Source organism: Seriola dumerili, unplaced genomic scaffold (assembly GCF_002260705.1).
Source record: "Seriola dumerili isolate Sdu_G_001 unplaced genomic scaffold, Sdu_1.0 BDQW01001417.1, whole genome shotgun sequence".
NCBI lineage: Eukaryota > Metazoa > Chordata > Actinopteri > Carangiformes > Carangidae > Seriola > Seriola dumerili.
The window spans coordinates 694,301-715,335 of record NW_019175672.1 but is presented as its reverse complement, the minus strand read 5'-3'; the positions used below and the strand labels follow the sequence as shown (position 1 = coordinate 715,335).

Below are 21,035 nucleotides of genomic sequence, written 5' to 3'. Positions count from 1 at the left end.
TCATTAAACGTTTCCTCAATAACAGCTGTAGTGTATCGAGTGTTGTGAACAGCAATTCACAGTATAGATCTTATATTTTAACAGCAGCAAGAATCTTTAAATTCAGCGTAAATGGAGAGAAATCTGAAGTGGAAACAAAGATTTTCATAGATTTCTAAAGCTGGATAAAACTACGGTGATGCTGAAACAGTAATAACTATAATCTTGTTGCCACAGTGTTTATTGGAGACAGAAGAGGAACATGCAGCATTTTGGATTTAACTGTCCAGCTGTTGAGTCAAACTGTGCATCATTTGGAGGTTTTACCATAGAACCTGAAAACCATTTTGATGTGTAAAATAATTGGTACAAACAGTTAAAAACCCTCTGAGGGAATTTTCTCAATTTCTAAATTATGTCTTAAATTCATCTTTCAAAGGGCGGCATCTGTTTCTAAAGCGAAGTCCCTTTTGGTCGGAGAGAACTGTGCAAAGAGATAATTTGGCCCAAATGCTGAAAAATCGAAGCTTGATTTTTGAAATTCTTCAAATATGTTGTGAAAACATCCTTTTACTGTTGTGGATGAATTGTTTTGGTGCTTACCAAAGTCTATAGGTTCATAAAAACAGTGCAATATATGAGTAAAATAGTAGATAAATGGATAATAAATGCCTAAAATGAGAATTTTATAATATCACGTAGCGTCGTAGTGTCATAGTGTCCTCTGTCACTCTACTTTAACCAAATTTTAGAGGCTTTGAGTCACTTATGGTCTTGTAAGTATATGTTTTACAGATTCTAACAACATTACAACCACGTTTCTGCGCTGTATTATCACAAAGATATTAATAAAAACAAACATTGACTGCAGAGGGTTAAATTTGGATTACACATATGGTCATTTTGGATTTTCCAAAACAAGGCCAACGTGTGATTCACACAGAGCAACATAACAGTGAGTTTTCTGTGGGCCAGTGGAAAATAACACAGTAATTCAGAGTGAATGTTTTCACTTCATCAAAAATTAAATCTCACCTGGTTAAGGTTTTGTTTGTTGCTTTAGCTCAATAGTCAGTTAATGTTTTATCTGTTATATCTGAAGAGAAGGGGGGAGCGTTCAGTAACACTAAGAAAAACATCTCAACAACAACAACACTTATTTTTTCTTAGCTGACACAATAAAAAAAAGTTTATTTATTGTCTAAATTATCACTGAACACTTTATTGGAACTAAAAATGAAACACAGGCTCATTTAAGTCTATGCTCAGGGATGTCTATATACTTTTGGCCACATACCCGTCTCCAGATTCAGTGCAGAGTTATACACCAGTGTGAGGTTTAAGAGCTTCATGCAAAAGTCAAACTTAAACCAAGTTGAAAAGTTATCTGCATGAGTCTCCATCAATACCAAGACGGTCAAGGAACTTTGCGCTCGCTGTCAGTGAAGAGAGATTTAGAGGTGTGTGTATGTGTGTGTGTGTGTGTGTGTGTGTGTGTGTGTGTGTGTGTGTGTGTGTGTGTGTTGTATGTAAACTCAGACAGCATCAGCTGACGGCCTAAGGGGTTCAGCCTGCAGTACTTGGCGTTTCTTCAGCGCCTTTTTTGGCTTTTGGCACTCACCCTCCTCCCGGTTTAGGTTCAGAGCGTTCATCCCTCCGGTCCGTCTGCCTCAGGCCAGTTTCCTCGGAGAACAAGCTTGGCTCTGACTCCTGCACCGTCAGTGGCCAAATCAGATGACGCAGCATGGTCTGCAGCAGAGTACACAACAAACAAGGAAAGAAAACAAAACCCAACACTGAAGTAATGCAGGGACAAAACAGGACTATCGTAGCTTCTCAAAACCTCAAGATAAAGACTGTATAGTATAATATTAAGACTAAAACCAGTATATAGCTTAGTGCATGTGGTGGAACACGAGGGAAGAAATGGAGAGCTAGGTTTACTCAAACTAACTTGCATATGAATTTTATTTTTTATTTTTTACTTATATTGTGTGACTTTTTCTAAATGCTATTTCTTGCAGGGAAATGATGAAGACTGAACTCAAACTAGCACAAAGCATTCATGAATAATGTTGGTTGTTTTCGGTTAGTTTGTTTTCTGATTTATGCTTAATATGTGGCAGGAAGACAAAAATAAACTATAGACGACGTGTCTCAGTTGACATTGACACACAACCCATTTATTTATTTATTTTTTAGTTCTTCATTTTTCATGCAAAAATAATTAGAAATGAAATTAAAATTGTTAATTTCTTCAACCAAGCTTTATTATAACATTATTATTATTATTATTATTATTATTGTTGGTATTTATATTTTGCTTTATTTTATTTTATCAAAATGTATTTTTGTAATTTGTCTTTGCAGGTCCTTTTCTCATGTTGAACTATATTATTATTATTATTATTATTATTATTATTATTATTATTATTAATAATACTATTGCACATGTCCCGCCAAGCAGCACTCGTATCTGCGTCATCCACAGTTTGAATGAAAGAAAACACGGGATTGGTCAGTGTTTGCCAAGATGGCTGAAAGGAGGGACGGGATTGGTCGACGATTCTACGACTCTTTATGTACGTAAGTAGTAGGCGGGAACGAGCCGAGCCCATCAATGGGCGGTCTCAGCAATTGGTCCGTAGTAAAACGACGTCACCTTTGCAGGAGGACCAGCCAGTGACGTTGCACTATTCCTATAAGGGGCGGGGTGTCTTGACACTTAGAAACCGGCGTTTCGGTACCGGCATTTCAGTATTGTCCTGCGGAGGAGGAGACACGTTGGTGTGTTATTTATTTATTTATTGTAGTTCCTTTTTAAATTTTCTGGAGCCAACATGCTCGGCCTGTGCCTTTACGTCCCGGTGTCCAACTCAGACCCGATTGAAGTGGAATATTTTGAGTCTAACGGACTACCGTCGGAGCTGAAGTCTGTCTTCAACAAACTGAGCGTGTTCCTGCCGTCTCAGGAGTTTTCAACCTACCAAAAGTGGCGACAGGTGAGAAAAAAATCACTTAAAGTTATCTTTTTATTTCTATATATGCCCTCGATAGTGTTTATTACCTACTTCTTTAAATCCCATCAATTAGATCACGCTAAATCCTTTCTTTCCTGGCGCCGGAAGGATTAGCACAGGGTAGTAAAAAAGCCTTACGATTAGGCCGCAGAGGTGACCGGCTTTCAGAAAATGTATAATTTTTTATAAAAACTTTATCGAGATTATTGGTACAATATCTAGCTAACAATAGTTTATGTTAAAGGTAACAGCTTTTGGTCCATGCAGCGTAATTTTCATGGTTCTTGTACACTCAAATGAACCGGCGCGCGCTCTGTCATTCATGTTGCAGGGGAAATCCACCCTAAAGAGGAATTCATGCCATGCCCTTCATTTTCACGTGCATTTGAAAAGTAGCTGAAGTCAGTGTCTGCTCCCATGAACTTGATCAGACATTATAAAGTAGCATCAAATGCACAAATTAAAGGTAGTCATTTTATAACGTTGTTCGATCATTGCACTACTAGTCTTAATTAATTTGCACGTAAAGTGTATACTTGCAGATTGCACAAATTGCAAGTCCAAAACCCCCAAAGTTTTCACTTGAGTGTTATATATGACAGAGAAGCAGCAAATCCTGCAGTTTGACAATCTGCAGAAATTTTCACTATTTTACTTGAAAAATAACAGAGGATTCAGCTCTATTCTTCTGTTGCATGTGAATATTCCCTCTGGGGATACAGTGGGAGTCTTCTTACTGCCACATGCACATGTGCTTTCCCGAAACTAGAAAACTGGTGACCTGAGCTGTGACTTTTGTGCTAAGAGATTGCACTGGACTGTGACTCATGCCTAATCTGCAATCAGTGGGATGCTGACCCACTGCTAACCTGTTAGATTTTTCAGTTCTTTGCACTCAGCTGAGGTTCACATTGTGGTTCATCAACTGATGGCAATGCAAGAACATTCAGTAAACATGATTTATTTTAGTGTGGCAACTTCAGTTAGTGTCTTATGCCTCCAGCAATGACTTTTAAGACAAGTGGCACAAACACTGGTCCCTTAAAACTGGTGAAACAACTTTCCCCTTTAACCATGCTGCAAGTCACATTTAAGCACTTGTGCAGGTAGTTTGGTGTGAGGTGCAGGGGAGAGTATCATTGCTATGTGACAGTCATGTGCCTGCACTGTGGGCAGCGGGTCAGGTATCCTGGCTGGCTGGCCGGCGGGCTGGAGTACTGCCGGTGTCCTCATCTTGTTTTAGCTCAGGAGGTTCGAGCTCAGACTAGATTAAAACAGTTGGCAGGTCAGCATGCAGTTGAAGTCAAAGATAGACCAGGGTGTTACTACCTAATACCCCCCCCCCCGGTCCTAGAGATATGGACGTCATTCAAGAATGCCAAGAGCACCGCAGCTTGGCAAATGGGTCATGAAACACAAGCCAGGGCACCTTTTTAAATCTCCACTGTCATATTCAGGACTGTGGGTTTGGCTGGTCATTAGTTGTTTGGCTTTAGATCGAGTACATTTCAGGACTCGCTGTACCTGTTTCATAATTGAATGTAAAATTGTTTTGGTGTGTCAGTGCAGATGACACGTGCATACCACTGCAAAATGTCATCTAATGCCGAGACTGATTTCTCCTTTCACCTTTGCAAAAACCACCACACTGTATTTGCTTCAATAAAATTTAAATTCTTCCTCCCTCAACAACTGTCATTATGCAAACTTTACCCTGTCCTCTTATCCGACTTAAAACAGAGAATCTTATCTCATTGCATGTATGAATTTATTTTCTTGCAGAAAACTTTAAAAGGGGAAGGACACGACTCGGACGGACAGCTGGACTTTGAAGAGTTTGTTCACTATCTGCAAGACTACGAGAAAGACCTGAAGCTTGTGGTGCAAAGCCTTGGCAGGAAGAATGCGGGTATGTGGCTGCTGCTGCTGCAGAGGTTTTGGTTTTGTTTCAGATGGTTCAGCTGCCATATGAGAAACTTTTTTTTTTTTCTTTCTTAAAACTTGTCTGTGTTTCCTTTTAAGGCCACGTTGATCCCAAAGAGTTCATGCAGTCTCTTCGTGACCTCGGTGTGCATATTTCCCTGCAGCATGCGGAGAAAGTCCTTAAGAGGTAATTTCATTCATCTGTTTCATCCGCTTATATTTTGGATTGTTGTATTAACTGGAGTCCGAGTCTTAGTTTTGTTCTTTCTTTCTTAAAGCATGGATAAGAACGGAATGATAACGATCAGCAGTAGAGACTGGAGCAACTACATGATGGTGGAGAAGACGGAGAACATTCCCGAGATCATCCTCTACTGGAAACACTCCACGGTTAGTTGAACAGACTGAAGTGAAACATCGAAGTTACCACTGTGGGGAACAGATGTAACAGTGATCTTCTTTATCACCAGAACCCAAACGGGGAAGAGCTAAATAATCAATAATGACTTCCTTTGACTAAACTGGAATATTCCATTTGTTGGTGTTACATAAATGTTCAGATGTGCTATTTTCACCCGCTCTTCGGTTTGATAAGGGTATCAGGGCGTCCGATAATGGTATCACTCAAGCTGGAGCTTATCAAAGGGCATTAGGTGTCTTTCTCCTGTCTGAAGGACGGGGAAAAGAAAAAAAAAAACAGGTCAATTAAGAAGCGAATTCCCTGAAAGGCTTCATGAGCACAAGGCGTGCGTCAGAAATTAAGCTCTATTAGTCCATGAAAGGAATTGGTCCCATTCTGAGAGGATTATGTTGGAGGGATTTGCCCATTTGTCTAGCTGTTATGTAAAAGGTGGCAGCAGTAAATGGGAGCAGGTGGAGACTGAAGTAATTTAGCACAACTCCCGCAGGAGGACAGTGTGATCTTGGGTGTCGGACAAGTTATTTCAACGCCGTGCTCATCTAATGAGTCTAGCAGCCTCGACTTGGCACAGACGAGATGCTGATTGACTGACAGGCGGAACCAGGTCCAGGAATAGCACCGGAGTTACCACTCGCAGCAGATCAAACGAAAGGCAACCACATTACTGATGAAACGTAAGCCCCTGGATCGTTTCAGATTGGAAAAAAATCCGATGTTTAAAGCTCTCTGCAGTTACAGCACAGCTTTGTTTCCCACTGCAGAGCCAGCGTGTCCCAGAGTGACACAGACTTTCTATTGGGTAGTTGCAGAGGTTGCTGTCCTGTATTTGGGACACAGTAATAAATAGGATGTTTTATTGACTCTGTCAAATTATATAATGACAAAGCAAAAATAAAATTGAGGCTGCACAGAATAACATCGAAAACAAACTGGAAAAATCTTATTTAGCAGGAGGACATCTTTTTTTTCTGATGCCCTTTTAAAGTCATGTTTAAGGGGAGCAGAGTTGGCACAGGTCCACACCTGCAGGTTTAGATGGATCCAGTTGTAAGCCTGCTGTCTGCTCCTGACCTAGATCGTTTCAAAAACACGTCCCCCTGCAGACTCGCACCCTTTGACCTTCGCCCAAGGAGCCTCATTAAAACCTTCGTGGCTCAGATTTTTAGAGCAGTACAGTGTGTCCCTGATTATCCACTGAAGTCAATTAAATCCTGACCTATACTGTGGTGTTTGTGAAAAGAAACCCACCACATAACTCACAGTTTGACCTTTTACTGAGGCAGGAGGAGTCTGCTGTCACACAACAGCGATGTCATGTGCTTTCTAACAAGAAAAATGTTCACAACAGCACATGTGGGGAGCTGGAGTTTTAAGTGGATACTTGTATAAGAATAGAAGCTCAGGGACACCAGGGGGTTCCCAGCAAGAAGGGATTGAAACTCTTTCTGTAATGAAAATCTTATCAGATCGGGGTCGGTGGTCTCTCTTTTATATTGGTTTCTTGTCCTTCATGTGAAAACCTTTTGAGAAGCTCTGTTCTAACTGATGCCGGTGAAGACGAACAGATAAAAACATGATCTTGTCGTCTTGTGGTCTGTCTCTCTCACGTTATCCTAGCATCTAAACCTTTCTGTCTTCCCGGCAGATATTCGATGTGGGTGAGAACCTGATGGTGCCGGATGAGTTCACCATCGAGGAGAAGCAGACCGGGATGTGGTGGAGGCACCTGGTCGCAGGTGGAGGAGCGGGAGCCGTTTCCAGGACTTGCACCGCTCCGCTGGACCGAGTCAAAGTCATGATGCAGGTAAGACGGTCGCGTCCAAACCCAGTGTGTATGAATCAAAGGTTAAAAACCCCGTAAACGAGTTTCCAGACCTTCAGGAGTTTGGGAACTGGACAATGTGAGGTGGAAGCTCTTATCTTACTCGCTGTTTGCAGCGGTAGAGAATTATCATCAGCTTGTGGGTCATATGATGTAGGTGCCAGCTGTCAGCAGAGCCACCAAGACTGAAATCTACTCACCTGAGTCAAATCAAGAGAGTTGAGCTCAACAAATCAAACTTTGAATAAGTAAATGTGAGTGAGATTCTCCTGAAGGCCATAACTGAGGGGCTTTCGTAACCGCAGCATTCGGCACAATTATTCAAGTAGAAAGATGGAAGATTGCCCAAGAGTGTGTTGCTTAAATGCCATAAATGAGTTAATGGTTAATGGACAGTATAAGAGCGAGGGGTCAGAGTCCAGGGGCCAGTCGCCCGTCAAAGCCGAGCCATAACCGTGACCAATGACGGCTCGCCAACGGCCGTCACTCCCCCGGCTGCGACGCCTCAACCGCCATCAACGGCTGAAGGTCTAACCGTGCTGATTCGGGATCTGTGTCAACGGCCCTGATTGACGTCAGCGGCAGTGTGGAGAGTCGACTTTGAAACAATCGTGTCAACTTTGAGCCCCATTGATTTTTTTCACTATTTTCCCATCAATTAGTTAAACAACCCTGACCCACTTGGATTAGTTTTTGGGTAAAAAAAAAAAAAAAAAATTGGGCTACATGGCGCCGTGCCTGATCCTGAGATTTAACATCCCATTGTAATTATTTCAGCAGCCTATTAAATCAATCAGATCTCCAAATGTTTCCCTCTCAGTGCAGACAGAAGTTTAGGGCTGTCGAATATTTACATCTAATTGATTATCTCTAATTCTTCTTTCTTAGGTTTATGGATCCCGAACCAACAACATGTGCATCATGAGCGGGCTGATGCAGATGATCAAAGAGGGCGGCATGAGGTCGTTGTGGCGAGGCAACGGCGTGAACATCATCAAAATCGCCCCAGAGTCGGCGCTCAAGTTCATGGCGTACGAGCAGGTATGACGAGTGACTCTCGCAGCGCACTGTCCTGAACCTCGGCTGCTCTTGGTGTCCGTTCACTAATTCTCTCTCGGTCGCCTTCTCCAGATCAAACGTTTCATCGGCAGCGAAAAGGAGACTCTGACCATCTTGGAGCGATTTGTCGCAGGGTCTCTGGCCGGCGTGATCGCCCAGAGCGCCATCTACCCCATGGAGGTCCTGAAAACGCGCCTGGCTCTGAGGAAGACCGGGCAGTACGCCGGTATCTCCGACTGCGCCAAGCGGATCTTTAGGAGAGAAGGAGTTGGGGCGTTTTATAAAGGCTACATCCCCAACATGCTCGGCATCATCCCCTACGCAGGCATCGACCTGGCAGTGTACGAGGTGAGCGGTGGATTGGATTTTTTATTTTTCTTACTTTCTGTATTCTTTCTTGCAACCTTCATCCTCAACAGTATCAGTTTGTTCTTTCTTACTGTGACTCAACTTCTAATCGGAGCAAGAATGTAAATCTTTCAGCTGCAAATTCAGCACATTCACAGTTTTACTTGTCTACTGTTAACTTTGCACACTGATAAAATGTCCAAGTGTTAAACCAAATATTTAAAAAAAAAACATGATGTTTAACACAAGAGAGAAACAAAGGTGACGTTTGATCAGGAGACATTTAAAAAAAAAAAAGCCAAAGGTTGTGTTACCACATCTTGCCTCACAATGAACCAACATTAAGAAAGAACCAGACGAACTCATGACTGGATTACATAACACAGTCTGATGACTAAGTGACTGTTGCATCCCCCTGTTCTCTTGGTTCCTGCCAAACTTATCTTGTGTTTTTCCCCTCCCTCAGACGCTGAAGAACAGCTACCTGCAGCAGTACGGCATCAACGGCACCGACCCCGGCGTCTTCGTCCTGCTGGCCTGCGGCACCGTGTCCAGCACCTGCGGCCAGCTTGCCAGTTACCCTCTGGCTCTGATCCGGACCCGCATGCAAGCTCAAGGTGAGGCCTTCACTCGCTTGAAATACTGAGCTTCTCTGACAGACTCCATCAGTATAAATCTGACCTGAACATGTCAACACTGAGGGTGAAGAAGTTTTAACCTGTGAAATTTTAGTATTTTATGTTGTAAATATGTTTTTTTTGGTTTTTTTTGGTTTTTTTAAGACCAACATTTTACACATTCCTTTGAAATGGAGTGTCAAAGATTTCTTACAGAAGTAGCAGCTCCTTAAAGGAACACACCCATTTAGGGAGGATATTTCCCGCACTGTGATCAGGGAGGAACATTCATGTCAAGGGTGGATGACATCATTCAATAACTATCAAACTTCTGGCATTTTTGTTTGAAAAACCAATCAGTGAATCATTTCAGCTCAAGTTCAAATCTGGAATTTTTTTTTGACATTTTTCACAAAAGGACGCTCTTGATCTTTAGTTATAGAACATTTATTGTATTATATACAAGTGCTTGACAAACACTTGTGTATAAAAACCAATCCAGGGTAATTTTAAGAGAAATAAAACGATTCATGGGAAAGTAAAACCAGGAGAAGCTCTCAGATAAAAGCCTGTTTTAAGAAGGTTAGACTCATCCCAGAGCCGTGGGGCCCTGACTGTAAACACTCTGTCAGTTTGTTTCATCACTGTATCTTTATTGCAATATCTTCATTGACCTGTTGATGATGTTTTACAGCTGCAACAGAGGGCAGCCAGCAGGTGACCATGACGGGTCTCTTCAGGCAGATCATGCAGACCGAGGGTCCGACCGGGCTCTACAGAGGCCTGGCCCCCAACTTCCTCAAAGTCATCCCCGCCGTCAGCATCAGCTACGTGGTGTACGAGCACCTGAAGACGCAGCTGGGAGTGACATCGCGCTGAAACCCCACCCCCTCCTTTTTGTCACATGGCTTCAAAAGCTTGAATACGACAAGTGACCCTCACCCAAACACCCACCGCAAACCCCGCCCCCTCCCGCCCGTTCCCTTCCAAGGCTCAAGCTAGGGAATCCCAGGGACCTTTTGTGGCCCCTCTGGGGGTTCGTGGAGCCATCTCATTCTGTGAATGTCAGCTGACGAAAGAGGAGAAAGGACACTGAACGTTGGAAAGGCCAAGGTGGAGGATATGAACTCTGTGAGCTCAGGTTGTCAGGATTGTGACTGCTGCTATTTATGTTTTAAGGGGAAACTCAAATGTGAAGAATGTGAGTGACTGTAAGTCGAGGACCAAATGTTTTTGCTCTTCCTGCCACTTTACGTTTTGGTGCCTGAGGAAAATATCCAGTTTTGTTTTGTTTTTCATGTTGGTCTGACATTGCAAGCTTTGGTCAGTCGGCTTTAATATGCATCACCAGCACTCTTGTTAAATAACTACTTCATTTAAAAAAAAAAAAAAACTGAACAGATTCAAATACGTGGCAGATCTAGCATTAATAAGCTTTATTCTTTAACAGTTCTGCCTGTAGGAAGAAATGATTGTGTCCCTAGAAGAGAGGATTTTGCACATGTGAGTTTGATCTCTCTCCACCTCCGTCCCGAGTGAATGGATTGATGGCAGCATTTTCTTAATGACTGCAGAGTATTTATTTCCATCTATCCTGTATTTATTGCTTTTATTTTGTAGAAGAGAGAGGAGGTGTAAAATGTTTTCTGTTGCATGTTTTCTGTCTGAAGAGCCAAATGTGCGATTGATAACAGTTGTAAAATGCAGTGTGGTTATATTCAGGGTGGGAAATTAATACCAGGAAACGGCCTTAACACGTGGCTATCAAACACTAAGTGTAGTTGTGTGGTGAATTGTTGAAAAGAGGGTTGGAGCTTGTACTCATGAGTCACTGTGGCTGGTGTCTGCATCAACAAAGACTTATTTTTTTAGTTGCTTAAAGAGTTTAATGGCATCGAATAGCGTCTGTTGATGTGTGTTTGCCCTTTTTTCTTTTTTTCTTTAAAAAAAAAAAAAAGTACAAACGTCTTAATGTTCATCTCAGGTTTAAGGGCAGATTGATGTTTTTTTTTTGTTCACATTTGTACTTGGAAAAACAAGGGCTTGAAAAAGATGAGCAACATAATGCACTTTAATTAATGCTGGACGGGCCTCTGAATGAATGTCATATCAATCCAGGTATTAAGATTAAATTCTTTGTATGTTTTAGTGTTTTAATGGACCATTTTGATGCAAATAAAAGCAAATTCTTGTCAGATGTTTTGTCAGATGTCCTATTTTAGATGATGATCTTATGTCTTGAACTGCACACAACAGATCAAGTGACAGAAACTGAAGTGGAATTAGACTGGGGCTTTCTGATCTTTCCCATTTTCTAGGATCCATCCCATATGACGTGAACACACTAATCCTGGTTTATTGTTACAGCTGCAACTAAAAAGCCAAATTACAATAAGACTTTTCTATTTGACTTTTGCTTAGATAAGCAAATAATATAAATTAAACTAAAATGAATATCCAAACACAGAACAGATGCATTGATAACAGAAAAATCAACAAACTAGTAAAGAGCTCGTACAACCCTCATTAGAGATCTTGAGCCATGGTGATTGGATTTTGACACATCTGCAGCCACCTCAACACAACAGTGAATGAAGTTTCATTTGTGGTGGAGAAATGACATTTAATCAAAAAATTCCAAATATAACAGAAGCACAAAAATGTTCCTGTTTCTATAGATAAACCACAGAATTGTTTCAGAGGGAAATCCCTAGTAGCAGGAAATTCTACTGATTATTCTGTGGAGACAAATTGCAGAGCCAGATATCTCAAAATCTAAATAAATAAAACTACAACTATCTGAATGAATATATACTAGCAATGTGTGTGAAGTGAATAAATCATTATTTTATTAGAATAGCCCCAACCTTTACATGCACAGTGACCCTAGTATTACTGTACCTCTGCACTGGATCATAGATGGTAAAGTATTTTATCATTTAACTGAACTGAACTGCAAAAATCTCCTTTTTCCTTTTGTTCATTACTTAATCTTACAATGTTTAACTTAAAACAAGTGAAACATTAATTTGCTGTTCCCACAACAGTTTCAGCTCTTCCAGGAAGCTTCTATAGAAACTGGTCATGGGACGAGTAGAGATAACAGACAGATTAACTCACTGTACTTCAGAATAAATAAATTACAATGGCTGAGTTATGTGTTACTGATATGACAGACATTTTGGATATTTCACATAATATTTCAGTAAATTTGAATGATTATATACAGTATTGTAACCTTGGGGATTTATTATGATTTATTATGTTCTTACATAGTGGAGATCGGAGAAAGATTTAGAATTAATGCGCAACAGGAAACAGCAAATAGTTTACTGGATAGGGATTACTCAGAAAAATAGTAAAGTGTTGTTATGTAACAGTAACTGATACAGGATTAGGCTTCTGCACAGTCCATGATGAAAACACAAGTTTTGTTGGTTGAGCTGAACTAAGAGAGTGTCAGCTGTCAATTCAACACATAGGAATATGGATCAGCCAGAAACCTTCTCCAATTATTATAATTTGTCAGCGGAAGATAAGAGAATAAATGAACAACCAGGGAACACAGTCTGGACTCTCTGGATCCACGGATGCCTCCACTGTAAGACTTCCTCAGTTATACTGTAACAACGCCCGTGATGTTTGCTCTGCAGGTTATTCCTAGGTCACAGCTACTGACTAAGGGTGACTGGGCCTTTGCTGTCAGAGCTCGCACACTGGGAAACAGTCTACCTATTAAGATCAGAAAGCTCAACATCATTGGTGTCTTTTAAAACTCTTTTTTTTCTTTTTTTACTGTGTTATTTCGTGATCCATTCAAACAATGTTGTGGCTTACTGGTCTTTTCCATCCAAGCCTTCTTTAGGACCCCGTAGTAACCAAAAGTAATGTATCTGAGTTAAAATAGATAATACAGGAGCAATGAAGTAAATGAAGCCATTAGCATCCAACAGAAAAATAAATAAATAATAATACATAAAATACAAAAAACATTCTTTTATCAGAGAGCTTTTATGAATGTTTGATATGATGTTGTGTTTTATTTTCCCACTGTACAGACAATTTATATTTTCGTGTAACTTGCCTCTGTTATGTTTGTTTTTCCTTCGTTTTTAATGGCTGTTTTTTTCTGTAAGGCACTTTGTAACTTTGTTAAGAAAAGTGCTATATAAATAAACGTTATTATAACTGCTATAATTATTATTATGTGGTCCAAAGATTTAATTCAGTTTGAGTAAAGTAAATGTCATATGTATAATATTACGGTATACCCCATTCATTCATGAAAGGCCTGTATAAATACAGTTAGCTAAACTGTCCATGAGCAAATTGGTTTGTTGACATGCTGATTCTGTTTAAATGCTAATGTTGCTAACATTGGTCAACAGTGTTTACCATTATAAAAGAGCCTACTGAGATTGCCACCGAATGCTTAAAAGTTTGTTTTAGTTTCGTAACCACTCTTGCTACAGCTAACGAGGCTAAACAGTTACCTGGCAGTTAGCAGTGGTGCTAATGAAGGACATTATCAATATTATTATTAATAAAAATGGAGCCAAGCATTTCTCGGATGTTAGCTAAACTGTCTGAGCGAATTTGGTTTGTTTACGTGCTACTTCTGTTTACATGCTAATGTTGCTAACGTTGGTCAATGGTGTTTACCATTATAAAAGAGCCTACTGAGAATGCCACCAAATGTTTAAAAGTTTGTTTTAGTTTCGTAACCACTCTTGCTACAGCTGAAGAGGCTAAACAGCTACCTGGCAGTTGGCAGTGGTGCTAATTAAAGACATTATTAATATTATTATTAATAAAATGGAGCAAAGCATTTCTCAGATGTTAGCTAAACTGTCTGCGAGCATTTTGGTTTTTTTACATGCTACTTCTGCTTACATGCTAATGTTGCTAACGTTGGTCAAAGGTTTGTACAAAGGTGGAAGTGACAGACCAATACGGAGCCAAGCAGACACACACACCTCTAAAAACAGGGCAGTCAAACGGACTCACCGACTCTGAAGCGCGTTCCTGCTAAATCCATGAGGGGGCTGTCCTACTAAAACCATCAAGGGCGGACATTTTGTGCGCTTTATGCACTTTTTCCATAAGTCCGCATTTCTGCAGACTTTCCCTGAAGGAATTACCCACGACTCATGGGTCATATTAAAACACGGGTTTACCATGGTTACCACGGGATGCCCTAAATAAAACTTACCTAAATAAAACTTACCAGGTGACGTCAACTAATTCTGATTCAGGTTAGGGCTTTAACGCGGAACCTCGAATGCAGTGACGTAACCGTACATTTGATGTGTAGAACGGTGACGTAAACGAACCTTGCCTTACAGACTCAATGCATTTATTCAAGTATCTCAGGAGAGGAAAGTATTGGTTTTATTTGTCATGAAAAGATACAACGACGTCTTTTTCAAGATGAACATCAGTGGTTGGCTCCCAACAAGCACTGGGAATCCTCTCAGATCAATGGCTGCTGGTCTGGGACTTAACCGTCCCAGTGGAAGCCAAGTCTGCGTTTCAACACCTGACCCACCAAGATACGTTAACTCTCTGCACACAAGAAATGGCCAAATTCCTGAAGGCAGCTCGCAAATTGGGAGTGTGATTTTCCTCCAAACAGTGACTGCTCCAGGACTCAAACCCAGGACAGCTATTCAACACCTCCAGTGCCATCAAACCAAGATAACTTTTTGCAAACAAGCCATGGATGTAGCTAAATGCAGTTCAGTCAGCCTGAGTCAACAAATTCAAAGAAGGCAGCAATTGCATGCTCTAACATCTGTATTCAGAGGTGTGGTTTACTGGAAAGTTGCTGGCAGATGAATACTTCAACAGATTCACCTTTCTAGACTAGAAGTTATTGGTATGGTGCATGTACAAATTGAGTACACACATTAGAAAATAAAATTCACTCAAACTGAAATTCTGCTGCTTCAGATATGCTCATGAATTCCCACATGGGTGAAGTGCAATGACACAACATCATATGAACATCACTTCCATAAGTATTCAAATTATAAAATAGGTAGTAGATAAGTTATGGTTAGGGGTATTATGCTAATTCTCATTTGCATTACCAATTAATCATTAACAATTACCACTCTAACATTTTTAATGGTCTCCCTGTCTCCAGTATTATGGCTTTATTGTAATATAGTCACTCCAATAATATCATTCACACAAAATTTCTCAGTTTCTTTGTGCACCAATCCACTAAGTCTTGCAGTGGGTATCTTTCAATAGCAGTAAAACTAATACAAAAATGAAATATGTTATGGCATTTTATAATAAAGATGAACTAACTTTGGTTTATCTGTTCACGAAGAACCCAGGAAGGAAAAAATAATATATGTTAGTTTTCATTTTAGACAGCTAAATACGTACGAAACCTACAATAACAACATCATACCACCTCATTTGACGTTTTCGCGCAGGTTTCAGTTCGCGCAGTTTGTCCTACTCTGCCTCCCGTATCACAACAAGGAAGTAGCAACACCAGGGGGGCAAAGTAAAACCAGACAAGAAAATATATAAAATAAGCATTTACTACTGTAACTAGCTACATGGTCACTTTATAAAACCCTCATGTATTTCCTAACATAGATAAAAGGTTTGTCTTAGTTTCGTGACCACTCTTGCTATGTTGCTAAAAGACAGCTAACGAGGCTAAACAGTTACCTAGCAGTTAGCAGCGGTGCTAATGAAATGTATTGTTATTAGTATTGATAAAATGGTGCAGAGCATGTTTCGGACCGGGTTTCTAGTTCGGGCCACACACACTCTGCTAACCTGGGTCACAACCCTCATACTGTTCCTGCATGACACCGGTAAGTTCATTCAAACTTTCTAACTATTAAAGAAGGACAGATCAGAAGAGAATATTTGACTCATTCCTGAGCTACGTTTATTCTTCAGGTGTAGTTACTAATTACTCCTTCTGGAATGAAATAGGTAAAAATACCGAATATTCCAATATTTTTTAACCTATATATTTATTCTGTTTTGCACATATCAAACATACCTAACATAAATTGAATAAGAAAGAAAGAATAAATAACAAAGGCAGCCACTTATATATATATATATGTATATCAGTGAACCTGAATTTAAGAAAAACATAGACAATGAATATATTCAAAATATGAGTGACTCAACAAAGAGATTTAAAAAAAAAAAATCATATAGATGTATCTTAGAAAACTACTGATCGTGTACAATTTGTCCAAATTTATTTAAATAACAATTTTATATTTTAAGATGAATACAATTCTTGTATTTAAAAATCCATGGAGGCCATAAATTGTTTCTGTTCTGTCTTTAGGGTTTCCCTTTACTGTAAATTACATTTTATCCATAGAAAGCAAGCTCAGAAGTCCTTTTTAGTCACTGGGTGAGAATGAATTAAATGGATTATTCCAGCACACAGCAACAGTATATTTGGCGAACAGATAACAAAAATATACCATCTCTTTCTATTTCACTCCATTAAATGATTAAATGAAGGAAAAGAAAGAAAGAAAAGTTGGGCCAATGCAAACCATCACCAAGTTTATGTATTGGTTATTGTACTATTGTGATGAAGGAGCTTTAATGTTGTATCTTCCTGATCTTAAAAAAAATATTCAGTATTTATTTGACTGTATTAGATTTGATTTAATGTTGCATGGAAGCACCAGTAGCTCAGCTCTGTTGTGCGTGTGCAGATTTACGGAAGTGTGAGGAGCGAGGAGAGCTGCTGCTGCCGCTTCTGTTCTTCCTCCTGGTCGTGCTGTCGGTGCTGTTGTACTTTGCAGTTTCTTTAATGGACCCCGGCTTCGTTCTTACTGACACTGTCAAGGTAAGATGAGCTAACCCAACCCACATCACTACAACCAAACAGATGTCATGAAAAAAGGTCTTTTATTGCACCACAGTGGTTTAGAGCTGAAACAATTAGTTGATTAATCGGTTAGTTGACATAAAAATAAAATGCAACTATCAGATGAACCTTTTCTGTAATTTTTCAAGCAAAAATAGTGAAAGAATCACAAATATTCTCTGAGTACAGTCTCTCAAATGAGAGGCTTTTCTGCTTTTCTTTGTCTAATATCTTTATAAATGAAATACTTTTGGGTATTCAGACTTTTGCTTGAACAAACTGAGATTTTTTAAGACGTCATGTTCAGCTCTGCAAAGATGTGATTGGCCGTTTTGACAAGTTTTTAACGTGTCATAACCTAAACGCATCAATAAAGTAAAATCAGCAGATTAACTGACGTCGATGCAACTGCTCACTTTTCACCTTCAGTGTATTAAAGAAACAATTCCCTCCACATTCAATATTTCAATATTAGGCTTTCCCCCCTTTCTCTTTTTTTGCTCATGTATATAATGCCAAAATGATCCTTATTTTTCCTTTCCTTATATGCACTGATTATGATTTGGATCGTTCACTCCCCCAGAGGGACCGGCTTTGATTTCTTTTCTGTAGTAATGTCTTAGTTGCAGGTGTCTGTTGAATTCACGTGTCCCCAGGTTACACAGCCCTCTGATTTAAGGTCACAGTGGGTACGTTGCGTGTGCGTATCTGTGTGTACACGTGTGACCCACATCGGTCTGTGTTGCGCAGGGCGATCAGGGTTCAAATGAGGAGATGGAGTCGATGATTCCTCAGGCTTCGACCCCTCGGCTGCGGCGCTGTGGATACTGTTTGCTGCAGGTAACAACTCGCACTCTGTGTTCATCAGCAGCACGAGTTTGTCATGAACAAGTGTCAGTGTGATATTCTCTAGATCTGTTTGTTTGATTTCTGTTGGAGTTTTTATTCTTTCCTTGTCGCGGTGACTTGGAACAGTAATGCAACTTTGGCAAAAACACAATCAGACAACATGTTCGCTGTGATGGAACATTTTGTAAAACAAGTGCATTTTCATACAATGAAACAATAGACTTAAACTGCTCTTAATTATACTGCTTCAGCTATTGAATTATTAGTATTATTATTAAATCAAACGATTGCTGATAAATAGTTTTTACTCTCAGGTTTGTGAGTAGAAGTGACGGATTTTTACTTTTATATTTCACTTAAGTTCAGTTTAATAAATACAGACCAGGAGCTGAAGAGTTCAACTTTTCAAAGTTAAAATAAGGCCCCTCTCTCTCTCTCTCTCTCTCTCTCATGAGCAGCAGCCAATGAGAGCGAAGCACTGTCAGACGTGTAAGCGCTGCATTCGCCGCTTCGACCACCACTGTCCGTGGATCGAGAACTGCGTGGGCGAGAGGAACCACCGCTGGTTCATCGTCTACCTGCTGGTGCAGCTGCTCGCTCTGCTGTGGGCTCTTCACATCGCTCTGTACGTCGGCTCAACGCCGCCTGTGGTCTTTAAAATAAACGCCCTCATCTGGTGGAAAATAATCCATAATCTAATGTAATACACATCGCCACCAGTTTTTGTTCCGCCTTAACGTCAGTGTGTGAATCTTTCAGGTCTGGCATTTCCCCCGGCGTCACATGGGAGCTGTGGTTCCGAGTGAACGGGTTCCTGCTGGCGGCGCTGGGCGTTGTCGGGGTTTTCTCCATGGTGGTGGTGCTGCTGCTGGGCTGCCACCTCTACCTGGTCTCCATCAACTGCACCACCTGGGAGTTCATGTCCCGCCACAGGATCTCGTACCTCAAGAACTGCGGGGACGAGGAGAACCCGTTCGACCGCGGGGTCTTCTGCAACATCTGGGATTTCTTCTGCATCTGCAGGACGGTGGTGTGGGAGCAGGTCTACCAGAGAACGACCGCAAATCCAGTCTAGCCTCGCTGAGACTGGTGTCAGACGGATACAGTGTTTGTAAGGGAAGAACTCTGGACCGTAAAACGATGGTTTGACACCTGGAAGAGTGTCGGGCCAGTGGTTGATCCACCATGAGATTCACATTAGTGGTTTTTTAGTGAAATTCTTGACAACTGTTCGATGGATTCCCCTGAAATTTGCCACAGATATTCCCGTCCCCCTCAGGATGACGTGTCGTAACTTTAGTGATCCTTTAACTTTTCTTTTAGCACCATCATCAAAACAAGGCTGTTAAAATCAGGGTCTTTTTTCAGTGTGAACGTGGCCTTAAGTCTTGTTTTCATTCAGGAAAGGAAGAAAAACCTCTCGACCGGATCTGTCTTTAATGTCGTTTTAACTCGACCTTTTCCTGTTTTTACAGTCAAGTGCAACACACGTATTCTTCGTGTTAATGTCATTCAACACACGTAAATTGCCACTGGTGTGTGTGGAAACAAGGGTGCTACTGTTTGAAATGAACATCGTTATGATTAAGTGGTAATATGACGTTAGAATAAATAAACGTTCTGCACTAATTTTTGACTCTTGACCGTTTTCCAAACTTAATATTAGAGACAAAAACAACTGGTTTTTATCTTGTGTAAGTTTCTTAAATATTTATTTATAATTATATAAGACTGGGAGAAATTTCTGGGTGTTTTTCTTTTTTATATTCTTGCTGACAACAGACCCTTCTCTAACTGCAGTACGTCTTGATGATAATGACTGAACAAAAGTGGCAAAACGAACAACAACTATTCCATCATGCTGATAACAGCGTAGAAGGAATCTCGAGCTTCAGCCCGTCACACTACAACGGGCCCATTGAACTGTTTGTACTGTGTGGGGATACTTCAGTCCACAAACACAGAAATGCAGTGAAATAAATCTGTATTTCCTGGTTTGTTTTGTTGAAAGAAAGAAAACGCTTTAATTTAACACTAATAAGCTGCATACAAACATTTAATAAATGGTTTATAACACACTATCAGGACAGTGTGAGCAGCTGTAAGGAGCTTTATGAGTGTTTATTAATGTACAGTATTTAAGTTCTAGATTTTATATTATTATTATTACGTGTTACAGCTACATTACAGTAGGTTATAAACCATTTATTTCATGTTTATATTCTGAATATAAAGTAAAGTGAGGCAACACCAACGGTCTGCTGCAGGTCGGGGTTTGATTCACTGTATTTTGATGTTAAACTTTATAAAAATGAATTTAACTCTGAGATGGAGCCAAAATATTTTACAAACATCTTTCTTTTTTTTAACTGTATTTGTTCTTTTTGTATTTATTGACAACAAGGGTACATTAAAACACTGATGATATACAGTATGTATGTTGTTATAGAATACATCCGTACACACTGACATTCCTGGTCAGGACGCTCCACAGACAAAAATACAATACTGACACACAAGTAACATGTAATACTCAGCAGCAAGAAACTTATAAAGTGCTACAACAGCTAAAACCAACGCCGGACGCTCGTGACTGAACACACTGGTCTCTCCGGAGAGTGAAACCTTTCAGTTTCGGGACGGCGGTCGAATTCGTTAAAAGAGAAACTTACAGCTTGAACACACGCCTTCTTTACATATTCGAAAAGGCTTTCAGATCACCTCCTCCACTAATACCCCCCCACCCCACCCCCACACCCCCCAGCTCTGACAGTCAAGACCCACTGGACCCTTTATTTTACAGCTTCTTTATTTTACAGCTAAATTTCCTGGAAACTTTCAGCATAATTTCCTAAAAAATGAGCCGGTACTTATCTGTAAATTATGAATCTAATAACAGGGAACGAGCTCTGCAGTTTGGTGCTAATTATGAGAGAAATGAGGAAAGTGTCAGTTGCTGCAGTTATGAAGAGTCCACTTGTTATATTAGAGTTTTAAAGAAGGAAAATAGGAGTTTGTGCAGCAGGTCAGTGAAAAGTAGTTCATAAACTGACGTCAGTATCGGTCAGAGTTTCTTACAAAGGCTGACAAATATTCTTAATTAGAGAAAATGTGCCACATTGAG

The 21,035-nt window shown here is 40.3% G+C and overlaps 2 protein-coding genes across 2 annotated transcripts; both read left to right on the top strand.

Annotated features, from left to right (window-relative positions):
* The first annotated feature begins 2,819 nt into the window (after positions 1-2,819).
* On the top strand, positions 2,820-11,386 carry LOC111238546 (calcium-binding mitochondrial carrier protein SCaMC-2-A-like). Its single transcript, XM_022768115.1, has 9 exons — positions 2,820-2,981; positions 4,782-4,908; positions 5,022-5,109; positions 5,201-5,312; positions 6,989-7,147; positions 8,054-8,206; positions 8,297-8,572; positions 9,039-9,189; positions 9,884-11,386. Exons 1-9 carry the CDS (start codon positions 2,820-2,822, stop codon positions 10,066-10,068), a joined length of 1,413 nt encoding a protein of 470 aa, XP_022623836.1. The 3' UTR covers positions 10,069-11,386.
* Positions 11,387-15,686: 4,300 nt separating this feature from the next.
* On the top strand, positions 15,687-20,273 carry LOC111238547 (probable palmitoyltransferase ZDHHC12). The gene is made up of 5 exons (XM_022768116.1): positions 15,687-16,031; positions 16,908-17,041; positions 17,813-17,902; positions 18,370-18,536; positions 18,671-20,273. Exons 1-5 carry the CDS (start codon positions 15,905-15,907, stop codon positions 18,984-18,986), a joined length of 834 nt encoding a protein of 277 aa, XP_022623837.1. The 5' UTR covers positions 15,687-15,904; the 3' UTR covers positions 18,987-20,273.
* The last annotated feature ends 762 nt before the right edge of the window (positions 20,274-21,035 follow it).